Here is a 13,707-nt window from a genome sequence, read left to right as displayed (position 1 = left end):
AACGACTAAAACCATGATTTTTTTTATTATTTGAATACAATAAAATAAAGAGGTTTTTCTTTTATTATTTTATCCATGAATTTAAAAAACATGTTATATGTCCTCGTGAAATACTTGTGTTCAATGTTTCAGGTGTGGCCTAAATTCAAATCGCTCTAATCGTGTTGTTGTTAAGGCTTTGCCCTCCTATTGTCACTGCAGCAAAACAGACTTTTAGCGACCTTTTTTTTGGTCTATAGAAGCACCGCTAAAACTATTTGTGGGGCTTTCACAAGCGCTGCAAAAAACGCCGCTATAGACAATGCCGCTAAATTTTGAGGGGTTTATATGAAAAAAGCCTCTATAGAACATGACCTTTAGCAGCGCTTTTATCAAAAACGCCGCTAAAGAACATAACTTTTAGCGGCACTTTTATCGCAAACGTCACTAAAGAACATGATCTTTAGCGGCGCTTTTGTCGCAAACGCCACTAAATAACATGACCTTTAGCTGCGCTTTTACCACAAACGCTGCTAACTTTTACAGATTTCTAACATTAAATTTTCATCCCTATACAACCCTTCCTATAGCATGAAATCCAACCAAAAACAGCAAATCTAAATGATACTTCAAATTCAACGAAATATATGTGATATAAATTGATAACTGAAGTATAATTCAAAATATTCTTACAATAATATGAAAAGTTACAATGTTAAAAATATTCTTACAACAAGAAAATGTCTAAGATGGCGGATTTTGCGACTGCTGAAACATCTTCATCATATTCTGAAGCTGTAGCTGGAGTGCGTCGTACTTTCTGCTCTGCTCTGCTTCCCTCGCTGCTGCTTCCACTTTAAGTTGGAGCTGGAGTTCTTCATATTTTCTTTGAACCTTAGCTTCTCTCATCTGTGCTCGCTTGCATCTCAGCTGTAACACCCCTTACCCGTATTCGTCGCCAAAACAGGGTACGAGATATTAACAAATTATAGTATATACTATTAAATAAAACCCAACAAAAATATGGCGTGCAATTTGATCATGAATCATTATAACATATGCCATTAACAATACAAACCAATTTTCAAAGGCTTCGTACAAAATGATTAGTTTTGATACTATAATTAGTATTTTAAACCTAGATAATTATGACACGTAACAAAATAACTAAGTCTGCTATACATGCCATATTTCAAAATGTTGAGTTCAAATACCAAAAGTATTGATAGTGCGGGCGGATCTTCAACGATCTCTAACTCCTGTGCTAGCTTGATGACACTATAAGACAAAGGAGAGAAAAGAAAGTAAGCTTATAGCTTAGTAAGTAAGTATATAAATAACAAATAAGGAATCTAATATGTTTACAACATAACTCAATTATATCATATTTTTAATTTTACTATTTACTCCGATTTGATCAAGCTGTCCCTTCTGCATCATGATCACTAAATAAATCATAACTTGAGTTACGAAACTCGAAATTCAAATCCATAAAATTTCCATGAATCTAGACTCATAAAAATTCTTACTAATTTTTTCCTAGAATTTTTGGTTCAGCCAATTAGTACAATTTATTAGTTAAAATTTCCCCTGTTACACAGCTCAACTGATCTGACCTCTGTTCACTACGAATTGAATTTCTCTCAGTAAACAATTTAAATAACCATGAAACCTATTTCATTTAAAACTAGAATCAATAAGGAATTTAGGCATATAAACTATATTTCTTAATTTGTTTTGTACAATTTTTAATGATTTTTCAAAGTTGGAACAGGGGATCACATAGTCATCCTGAGCAAGTCACAGACAATTGTAAATATCTCAAAATATAGAATTCCTTTGCTTGCTCTGTTTCTTTTATATAAAAATAGACTCATTAAGCTTTAATTTCACATCTCATTCAACCTCTAATTAAATTCCTTATATTTTTGGTGATTTTTCAAAATCACATCACTGCTACTGTCCAAAATAGTTTTAATGCTAATTTCACTCTTTCACACATTCTTTGTACTAACCTCATTTTAACTTATATATATATATATATATATATATATATATCACAAATCATTTTCACCACATTTCATACATCACAAGTATAGGCCCATGACTACAATGTCACCACAAAGCCATCCCGTTGATCAATTCGGATTAATCCTCGATACTTGATGGTTTCAGCACACAGCCCCACCATCATATTTCATTTAATTCGGCTCTCTTGTACACATGGTGAACACCTAGTACCACTCATGCGACCTAGCCGATTTGTCTCGTAGCTCTCTTATCTACATGGTGTCCTTCACTTGGAATCACGCATGCGACCTAGCTACATTTTTCTCTTACGTAGCTCTCTTGTCTACATGGGATACATCCCGTATCACACATGTGACCTAGCTACTGCATAGTATCTCGTAGCTTTCTTGTATACATGATGTGCACTCAGCACCATACATGTGACCTAGCTACGCTCCCTCTATTTTATTCGATCTTTCCGAATGTTCAACCGGGATCTCTCTCTATTACTTATTTCCATTCTTCCAATAGTCGATTTATACTTCAACATCAGCTAGTATATATATATAATAGGCTGAAATATAATAATGTAAATGAAATTAATGTATTTTTTACATACAAACTTACCTCGGTGCAAAATATGAGAATTTTGCAATTTAGTCCAAAACTTTCTCCTTCCCCTGTTCGAGGTTGATTCCACGCCTTTCTTGATCTATAACAACATATTTAGCTTATTTAACACTCGAACTATTTATTTTAATCCAAAAATCACATTATACAAAAATTACATTTTTACCCCTAACTTTTACAAAATTATGATTTTGCCCCAAGGCTCGGAAATTTAATTTCAGCCCTTATTCTTATGTTTAATGACCTACTGATCATTTTTCTCTTCTATGGCAACATCAAATTCTCACTCTAACACACAGTTATGAACAATAGGTATTTTTATCGATTATGTCGTTTTGCTCGTTTTCGTTAAAAATCACTTAGAAAAGATCGTTCTCTTAACTTCAAACATCATATTCTACCATCAAACAACAAAATACATGCCTATCATTCATGGATAAATTTTTAAACATAAACCCTAACTCGAAATAATGGTAGAAATAGATAAACCGAGCTACGATGATTTCAAAAATGTGAAGAACATTAAAAACGGGGCTTGAAATCACTTACTATGAAGCTTGAAAGTTGAAAAAACCCTAGCTATGGAGGAGATAAAATTTCAGCAGCAACTAGTGAAGATGATGACCAATTTTGTGTTATTTTTCCCATTTTATTTCATTTAATATGCAAATGACCAAAATGCCCTTACTACTAAACTTTCCAAAAATTCCCTCCATGTCCAACTTTTGTCCATAACTTAGGAATGGGTCAAATTTCTATTTAAGACCTCCTAGTTAATATCCCAAAGCAATTTCATACTAAAAACTTCTAAAACACGAGTTTTACAATTTATTCGGTTTAGTCCCTAATCTCAACTTAAGCGCTCAATGCATAGAATTTCATCATGAAATTTTCACAAAATCATGAAATCATATCATAAACCCCAAAATAAGTATAAAACAATTATTTCTATCTCAGATTTGTGGTCACGAAACCACTATTCCGATTAGGCCCTAATTCGGGTTGTCACATTAGCCATCTGGTCTCTTAACCTCTGAACTTCAGCTTGAGCCTGACTCACTGAAAACATGTATTGCTGCGAGCTGGATCCAAAATATTGGGTTGGGTTAACAAAAGATCTTTGAAATCGAACCCGACCATACCTTTCAGGACCCAAAACTTCAGTAATAATCCGGTTATCAATGTCGTCCTACCACTTTCAGCTGAAAAATGGTATATTATAATATAAGAATTTGAAAAAGAAATCAATAATAAAAGTCAACACACATATAAATTAAATTTAACATTACTTTGAATTACTGCAGGTTCGTCAGGTGTATTCGAAACATTCGAAGATCCAATAGCAGTCTGTTGTTCACTATTTGTTTCTTCCGAATTTGGAGTATTTTGAACAATACTTAGATCTCGCAATCGTCTTCTAGGCATTTTATCTGCAGTACACATAAAATAGTTGAAATTTTAGTAACTAATTACAACAATAATAGTACATATAAAATAGTTCAAATATTTAACAAGACCAAGATTTAAATTATGATATTACATACAATTAAAAAATCGTAAAATCTTACTACATTATAATTCGTAAATATCTTCATTAACATCCTGGAGACCCATTGAAATTGTGTACTAGTACTAAGGATATTTTCATTTAAGTTTTGTTCTGGAAAAGGCAAAGTTTCTGATATTTCGTCGATGTCATCTCTACTTCCATTGCCCATGTCAAACAAGTCTCTAGGGGTGTTACGGAGTACAACGTACCAACCCTCATTAATTGGATCTTTCGAGTAAAAAACTTGTTTCACTTGAGAAGAAAATACATACGACTCATCTATCAATTGTTGTCCAGTGTGAATCAATCGAGAGAAGTTCACCATTGTAAAACCAAATTGATCTTTTTTAATTCCGCGAGCAGTATTAACATCAGCTCAATCACATCGAAATAAGACAACTTTCCATTTTCCATAGTAATCCAACTCAATAATGTCAGTAAGAGGTCCGTAATACTCCGCATTTCCCTCAACAAGATTACTGTCTCTAGCACTGGCATAACTTGTAATTGAAGAATTAACAACTATTCCCCAATTTTGAGTTCTCCTCAATCTCTCGCGATATTTTGTATGAAATCTGAATCCATTGATGAGGAAGGCATTATATCTTTTTACTACTCTATTCAGACCTTGGGAAAGCCATTTAACTTCGTCATTGACGTCCTTCCCACTCCAAACCTATTGAATCGAAAGTAAATTGAGTAATTATAAATGTTATGAGAAAACATTATTATTTGTCAATGAAAGCTTCAATTGCATACTGTTTGGCTTAACCATACATGAAAAGATTCTGTGAATAACTTATTAATCCCTGAATGTTGTAATCTTCGGGAGCGTGAACAAGATCTCAAGATTTGTTTGTACTCACTATGTTAAAAAGAGGTTTAATTGGTTAGAAGATAAACAAATTAAAAAGATGAATATTTATCAAATTCTAGAACTTACTTGCATAATGGTTCAATTGAATCATGATGAAAAAGAACATATCGATGTGCTTGTACCCAAGATCTATCATCTAATTCTGTAATTTCAACTTTACCGATTGGTTCTCCATAACTTTGAAATAAATAAGTTTCGACCAAGTTATGATCAGTGAGCCCAGCATTTCTACTTGGTTTCTCTAGTCTTGTTTTAACATCTTCTAAATATCTAGAACAGAAAGTCATATACTCCTCTGCCAAGTAACTTTTAGCAATTGATCGTTCTGGATAACGCTTATTACGACAATAAGACTTCAATTTGCATAGGAACCTAAACACGATATATAACATTATCAAAAGTTGTAACTAAAGGTATAGTGGTGAATGAATGAATACTTTACAAATAAATTAGCACCTTTCTATTGGATACATCCATCGATAGAAAACCGGTCCACCAAGTATTGCTTCATAAGGAAGATGGATTAGCAAGTGCACCATAATAGTGAAGAAGGAAGGTGGAAAGATCTTCTCCAAATTGCAGAAAGTCAAAGTGGCTCAATCTTGTACTTTCTCAAGTTCTTCAACATTCAAAACTTTGCCATAAATAGCTTTCATTATATTGGATAATTCAATTATACAAGACGTCACCTTTTTTGACATACAACACCGTAAAGCAACTGGCAGTAAATCTTGCATCAAGATGTGATAATCATGTGATTTTAAGGAATATAGTCTTCGATCTTTAAGACTCACACATCGAGATATATTAGATGCATACACATCTAGGACCTTTAAATCATTCAACACCATGCAGAACACTTCTTTCTCTTTCTTCGACATTGTAAAAATAGAAGGTAGCAACTGATATTTCCCATTCGGAAGTACTTGGGGATAAAGATTTTGCTAAATTCCCATGTCAACTAAATCAAGTCGACTCTAAATATTGTCTTTCGATTTTCTATCGACATTCAAAAATTGTCCCAATGATGTTCTCGCAAACATTTTTCTCAATATGCATGACATCAAGATTGTTTCGTAAAATGTGATGCTCTCAATAAGGCAACTCAAAAAAATACTTCTTTTTTTCCACAAGTCCGCCTCATTAGGATCATCCTCTTTATCAGATTCATCATCAGATTCATCCATCAATCTTTTCTTTGTTTGTGTGTTGGGTGGTTGATTCATCTTCCTATAACTGAAATTGATATCTTTCAACATGAACAAGATTTTAGATCCAATGGTCTGCTCAGGAGCTTCTCTGAACTCTTCAGTACCGTCAAATAGAGTCCTCTGAAATCTAAATCTATGATTTCCATCTAACCACCGACAATGCCCCATATTAAGAAAGCTTCTTCCCATTATATAACCACTTCGAACATGTTTGCACCGCACAACAAGGACAAGCATAACGTATTTTGGTACTCCAACCAGATAAATTGGCATAAGCCGGGAAATCATTAATAGTCCACAACAAAGCTGCACGTAATAAAAGTTCTCATTTCTCAAGACATCATATGTTTCAACACCCGCCCATAACTATTTCAACTCTTCAATAAGTGGCTACATATAAATGTCAATATCATTTCTGGGACCTTTTTTTCTCCAGGGATAATCATAGATAACATAAAAGAATATTGCTTCATGCAAATCCACGGAGGCAAATTGTAAGGAACAAGCACTACAGGCCACGTGCTGTACAAAGTACTCATAATTTTATAAAGATTAAATCCATCCGATGCTGGCCCAAGCCTTACATTCCGAGGATCAGTTGCAAAGCTTGGAAATTTATTGTTAAATGATTTCCTAGCTAAAGAATCCACTGGATGCCTTAATAATGCATCATCGGTTCGTTGATCATGATGCCACCTCATAGACTCGGCTGTCTTTGATGACATGAAAAGCCATTGAAGCCTTGGTATTAGTGGAAAATATCGCAAAATCTTTACTGGCTTCTTTCTTGACTGTGCCTCACCTTCATCCTCATTCACATATTTTGTATTCATATTCATCCAACGAGATTTACCGCAAACATGACAAGACTATTGGTTTTTCCTATCACCCCAATACAACATGCAGTCATTTGGCCAACTATGAATTTTGTCGTACCCAAGGCCTAAATCTTTTATCAGTTTCTTCATATCTTTGCATGAATGAAGGATTTTTGCAAACGGAAACATCTCTCTCAAAAACTCTAACAGCATTGTAAAAGAGTTTCCTGTCCACCCTCCCAAACATTTTAAGTGAAATAGACGAATGCAGAAGGACATTTTTGAATATTTTGATCCCTCGTAAAGTTCTTCATTTATTTCATTAAGTAACTTGTAGAACTTCCCCGCTTATCTATTTGGCTCTTCATTAAGTACACTTCTTCCCGTTTCGGTAAAAGCATTTCCACTAATATTACAATCATCGGATGTACTAAAGTTAGGTGGAAACGATTGCAAACCATGACTATGCATATTAAATGCATCCCGCAACATACCTTCCATGTCATCTTCTCTAATAGACTGATGGCAAGAACTATGAGGATAAGTCGGATTAATCATTGAAGAGGTTCTACTATATGTACACTCTCCATGGAAAATCCATTTTTTATACCCCCGAATAAAGCCATCAACAATTAGATGTTCGTAGACAACATCACGAAAATCCCAATTGATGTTGCCACACTTCTTACACGGGTAAAGAATCAGATTCTCTTGACTTGCATTTTGAAATGCAAAATTTAGAAAAGTTTGTACTCCATTTTGGTAGTCGTTGCTTACCCTTAACAAATTCATCCAACTCTTATCCATTTCATTGTTCTTGAAGTCTAAAGTTGACAATATGATATTTATTTATGTCAGTTATGTAAATAATGTAAGTTATGAAAATTATGTAAGTTATGTAAATTATGTAAATTACGTAAGTTATGTAAGTTATGACATTTATGATATGATATATATTTATGTATTATGTAAGTTATGTAAGTTATAATATGATATATATTTATATAAGTTATGTAAGTTATGATATGATATATATTTATGTAAGCTATGTGAGTTATGTAATTTGCAAATTGTTAAAACACATCAAGTTGCAGATTTTATAGCTAAACAAGCCTTGTCCAAAACTGATAATTTGCAAGTGTTCGATACTCCTCATCCAATGGCACACACGTTATTGCATTTGGACAAAAATAAGAATGTTTTTTCTTTCTAGAGTAATATTTTGTAATTAGTTTGTTTTTATTATTATCACCAAAAAAAACCACTTTTTATATTTAAAAAAAAAAGAAACCCAAAGCAAAAATAAAATCCATTTTGAGTTGAAATGCCAAAAACAGCAGAGTAAAAAAGTAGAGAAATTAAGAAAAATAGAAAAAAAAAAAACAAAACAAAACAAAACCTATAATAAATAGAGTTTCCATAGTTGGATAATTGGTAGATATAGTATCTAATCTGTCACCTTTCAAGATTTCACCCTAATTTTGGTCACATATTTTCTTTTTCCATTTCATTTTCCATTTCCATTCAAGAAAACATTTGTTATATATAAACATCACTTACTTATTTTCTTTTCTCTTAAAAAAAGAATCTTTTTACAATCCCCTAAATTTTTTGCCTTATTTTCTTTGATCTGTTTGTTGTTATAAAAACCTTTGGTTTTTTTTCAAAATTTAAGGAAAAAGAAATCTGGGGTTTATCTTTTCTTTTAAAAATTTTCCGGGAAAAAGTAAAGGAAAGAAGAAAATTTTCAGATGGGTAGAGGGAAAATTGAAATAAAAAAGATAGAAAATTTGAATAGCAGGCAAGTAACGTTTTCAAAGAGGCGAAATGGGTTGTTGAAGAAAGCTAAAGAATTGTCCATTTTATGTGATGCAGAGGTTGGGGTTATTATTTTTTCAAGCACCGGCAAGGTCTATCAATGGTCCAGCACCAGGTATATAATATTCTATAATACTTTTATATATATATAATAATCGAAGTCGTTTTTTTTTAATTTTAGCATTTTTTTTTGTAAGCATGAAAGTAAGTTGACCTATAATTTGATTGATTTCCATTATTTTTATTTTCTTAATAATTTGAATTAGTATAAAGTAGCTTAAGTTTCGTTTCAATTAAAAATTTAATGCAATTTGATTTGTTTAAGTTAATATCGGCTTATATAAGTGTGTACTGATTTATAACTATCGATAAAACTTATATATATTTGTTTTTGGATGATTACCATTTAGAGCTGTTTTTTTTTAATTTTAATTTTTTAAGCATGAAAATTGTAATTTGATTGATTTCAATTATTTTTTTTCACTTTGTAGCATGGTAGTCAGTAGTTTCGATATTGGTTGTATTAATCGTTACAAATCGTCTCGATATTGAACTAGAATAAAATAATTTAAGTTTCACTTCAATTAAAATTTCATTGACTTTTGATTCATTTCAATTAATAGATGCTTTGAATTGTTGAGTATTGATTCCTATAAGGGAATTTTTAATATTTCCTTTTTTCTTAACTACTTTTTATATAATTGCTTTTAAAAATAATATGTAAATATTCATTAAATTATTGAACTTAATTAATAATTTTAAAATTTATATTTACATATTATAATTAAGAAATATTTGCAAGTATATTATATATATATATATATAATATTTTAAAAATGTAAAATACAAAACTATATATTAAAACACAACAACACATACTCATATTAAAACAAAATGATACATAAATAGTTATGATAAGCTAAGAATAACTTGTCATAGATTTGATCGGCTCAAGTCCATAAATAAATAAAAACTAAACCCTAATAATGAGTTAGAATTTTATTTTTAATTTATTGTTATTTTTTCAATATGACATTTTATGAATATAGTATGGAACACACTCTTTCAAGATACAACAAAGGAATGGAAGAAGATCATTCTCAAGAACACCCTTCTGATAAGCAAGAAGCTGAGGTATATATATATATATAAATATATATGATGTCCTCTTTGCCTAGATAATAATATCGATGACAATTGAGTTAAAACTCGATCAATAATAATAATTAGATTTCTAATATTGTGTGTATTTTTTTTTTTTTGGTTAAAAAAGCAGAAGTTGCAAGGAATTGAGGTAAACACCATGAAAGAGGAGTATTTAAGGCTACACACAGCATACATGTATGCCAATTTCAATTCTATTGTTTGTTAATATTATACTATATATAATTATCTAACTGAGTTGAAGTCACGAATTTAACTAAAAATTAATTTAATTGAAAAATAATTTTAAAAAAGGGTTTTTATTTAAAAGGTAGGATACCCATATCTTCAAAACCTTAACTTTGTCATTTCAATTAAGTGTTCACAGTAAAAAAATTAGTAAGGAAAATGAAAGAAATTACAAATAATAACTAATGAGTTAGAAATGAATCTTCGAGCCTATGTTATTTGGATTTGAACCTGAATAGTGAATAAAATGTGAAATTACATCTTCATACATGTATTTGAATATGTATAAAATACGATTGATAGGTGTTAATACGTAAAAAATAAAAAGTAAATAAAAAAGAATCGGAGCCACGTAGTTTGAAAAAGGCATAAAATAAATAAATAAATGAGTATTTGATTAGGTAAATTTTGAGGTGTGATTTGCAGGAGGCTTAATGGCAAAGAACTAGATGATTTGAGTTTCAAAGAATTAAAACAGCTGGAGAATCAATTAAACGAAGGGATCGCATCAGTTAAGCAGCAAAAGGTACTGATATTAATATTACTATAAATTATATTTATATACATATAATCTTCTCATATTTATGTATAGATTATTTTTATATATATATATATATATATCATTTTAATATATATATCTAGCATGTATAATTTTAAAAGACGGAATAGGGTTGTGTAGACCAATTTATTTGTTGAAGGGGAATGGCTTTTTCAATAGAAGTTTTTGAAAAATCATTTTTGATGATATTGATTCGGTCTCTCAACAATGGAAGGTATTGGCCCTTGGGAGAGGGTTGTCTCCCACTTTGCGGAGAGTTGTGTACAATTCAAGAACGGGGACGCCTTGACCGTACGTGGATATACAATAACCCACCAATAGGCGATTTGAGCGTCTTGCCCTTGGTGAAATTCGAACTCTTAACCTATTGAATATAGGTCAATTGTTGGGGTATAGGGTATCACTTGAGCTATCAATTCTTCCGAGGGATATCTTCGAAGTATCATCCTCGGATGCACCGATCCAATCCCGCAACATTGTTAAAGTCGTTCTGCTTCATCATTTGAAATAAACTAATATTTCCATCCATAATTTATCTCTAATTTTAATCAATATTAACTCCAAACAAACATAATTTTAGTATATTTAGTAACTCTCCTACAAACACAAATTTAAAATAATTTCATAGGAGCCTAATTGTGAGACCTTGAAACTGAAATTTTATTATTGTAGGAACAAATTCTAATGGAGCAGCTTAAAAGATCTCGATTACAGGTACATTTTATATTCCTACATTAATCCAATTTTTTAAAAGTAATTATATTTGATACACGTGTTTAACACAAATTTGAATATTTATTTTCTCGATTTTAAAAATTCATTACATCTATATTAACATATATCTATATTCAACACTTATTCTTAATTCAAGTCTAGATTCGGATATTTGACATAAAAGGTCATTATTTGTCAATCCAATGCTTAATTTACCCACTATATATATCTGAATATAAGTACGGAGATATGATTTTCTAAAACCTAAGACTTAAAAACAAAATTTCATAGTATAAATATTTACTTTTGAAAGAGTATTCTTATAAAGGAATCATATATGTTTAGCAATCAAATGATTGTAATTAACATTTAATACTAATGATTTCTGGTTTAATATTTGTATATTTTCAGGAACAAAAGACTACAATGGAGAATGAAGATCTACGCAAACAGGTACGTAGATCATACGTATAATCAACTGCTACATACATATAGACATATGCATTTACATACATATAAGGGTAAACATATTGCTAGTAACTTAATTATTCTTTTTTTTTTTTTCACCAACTATTAATTCACTAACATGACAACTTATATATAACAAGGGTAAACATATGTGTAAATGCTGAGAATTAATTTTTTTTAGCATCAAGACTAAATTGACACAAGGTATAAATATTGAGGGTTAAAGTTACTATTATGCCAATTTTAAAATCTGCCATGTAGTCTTCTTGTTAGTCATTTAACAACGGATGACAATAGAGACAAAATCACGATAATTTTGTAACTTTTTTTTATAATTAAGCAATAAAAAAGAAATTTACCAATAATTGGGTGATTAGCCATGTAGTTTAGCTTATATATAATATTAAGATTTTGAAGTTTTTATTGAATGTGGTTTTAAGGTTGAGGAATTGAGACAAAAAAGGAGCTCAAAAATACTAGAATTGAATCCATTGCTGGAAAGAAGACTTGATCATTCACCAAATAATTCAAAGGCTGACTATAATAATAGTGCATCAGATGATGACAACCATCTCTCAGACACTTCCTTGCACTTAGGGTATGTACGTATGCATGTTTCATTTCATGTTTTCTTTTGGTCAAATTTCACTATTAGTCCTTGTATTATGCATTAAATTCTGGGTTTAATTCATGTACTCTAATTTGGTCGTCAATTTGATCGTTTTTAGTCTTATGCTTTTTGAATTTGATATTTCAATCTTGACTCAAATGATTGCAGTTAAAATCATTAATTAAAATAATGTTACTTTTTATGAGTATTATGTGAAAATAATATGCTATTATGATAATATATTTTTATATCATATTTTTAAAATAGCATAATTTAACTTAATAAATTTAATAGTTGTCATTTGATCATGATTAAAATTTTAAATTTTGAAAAATACAGTGACTAAAAGTAATCAAATAAAAATACACAAACTAAATCTACAACTTATACATAGTGTAAGAATTAATAATAGAATTCGACTTTTTTTTTCATTTTATTTGGTAAACAAATTTGATATAACGAACTTAAGTAAATTTTTATATCAAAATCGAGCTCTACATTAAAACTGAAACTCAATCTAACTTGAGTCAAGCTTCGAGTCCTAGTTGTTAAATTGAACTCAAGCCTTTTTTAACATTAGCTAAAACCTCAAGAATCCACCTTTAAAAGTGAGTGCGAGTGAACTATTTAAATCATGTCTCTTAGTTTCACCTTAACGAGTATAAAAGATATGATCTTTCAAATACATAAAAAAATTTATAAACTATTTTACATATCTGTTTCAAATATTTACCCGAGTTTAAGTTAAAAGACTTACTATTATGAATTGTTAATTTGTCAGGTTAACGTCAAAAGTCGGACGTAAAAGAAAAGCGACGGAGATTGAACCCACGACCAATGATTCAGGAAGCCAAGTGGCTTCAGAGTGATTTTTATTTGTTAATTTATTTTGGTAAATTTCAGCTGTTTTGCAAAAATCAAAATATCCCTCGGTTTTCTTTTTAGGCAATTAAATTACATATCAATGCTCTGATTTCGCACATCTAAGATTCTCAAATTTTCACCTCGGTTGTTAAAATCGACCTAGATTAATCCATCCATTTGGTTATTTTACATGCAAATAATACAGTGC

General features: G+C 30.6%; 1 protein-coding gene across 2 annotated transcripts; it reads left to right on the top strand.

Annotated features, from left to right (window-relative positions):
- Window positions 1-8,551: 8,551 nt before the first annotated feature.
- On the top strand, window positions 8,552-13,604 carry LOC108471909 (agamous-like MADS-box protein AGL18). 2 transcript variants are annotated; one of them, XM_017773454.2, is made up of 8 exons: window positions 8,552-9,007; window positions 9,942-10,026; window positions 10,169-10,233; window positions 10,711-10,810; window positions 11,516-11,557; window positions 11,969-12,010; window positions 12,466-12,623; window positions 13,417-13,604. In XM_017773454.2, exons 1-8 carry the CDS (start codon window positions 8,826-8,828, stop codon window positions 13,502-13,504), a joined length of 762 nt encoding a protein of 253 aa, XP_017628943.2. In that variant the 5' UTR covers window positions 8,552-8,825; the 3' UTR covers window positions 13,505-13,604. The 2 variants fall into 2 exon arrangements, with proteins under 2 accessions (XP_017628943.2, XP_052877594.1); XM_053021634.1 differs by having other exon boundaries at window positions 10,166-10,233.
- The last annotated feature ends 103 nt before the right edge of the window (window positions 13,605-13,707 follow it).

The sequence above is a fragment of the Gossypium arboreum genome, chromosome 11, assembly GCF_025698485.1.
Source record: "Gossypium arboreum isolate Shixiya-1 chromosome 11, ASM2569848v2, whole genome shotgun sequence".
In the NCBI taxonomy this organism is placed as follows: Eukaryota; Viridiplantae; Streptophyta; class Magnoliopsida; order Malvales; family Malvaceae; genus Gossypium; species Gossypium arboreum.
Note: the sequence above shows the minus strand (reverse complement) of the source record. Positions and strands in the feature narration are given on the sequence as shown.

Coding starts and splice junctions, on each gene's coding strand:
- LOC108471909 (XM_053021634.1), top strand. CDS start 8,826: ATGGGTAGAGGGAAAATTGAAATAAAAAAGATAGAAAATTTGAATAGC. Junction 10,234..10,710: donor AGGCTACACACAGCATACAT/GTATGCCAATTT, acceptor TGTGATTTGCAG/GAGGCTTAATGGCAAAGAAC. Junction 12,624..13,416: donor GACACTTCCTTGCACTTAGG/GTATGTACGTAT, acceptor TTAATTTGTCAG/GTTAACGTCAAAAGTCGGAC.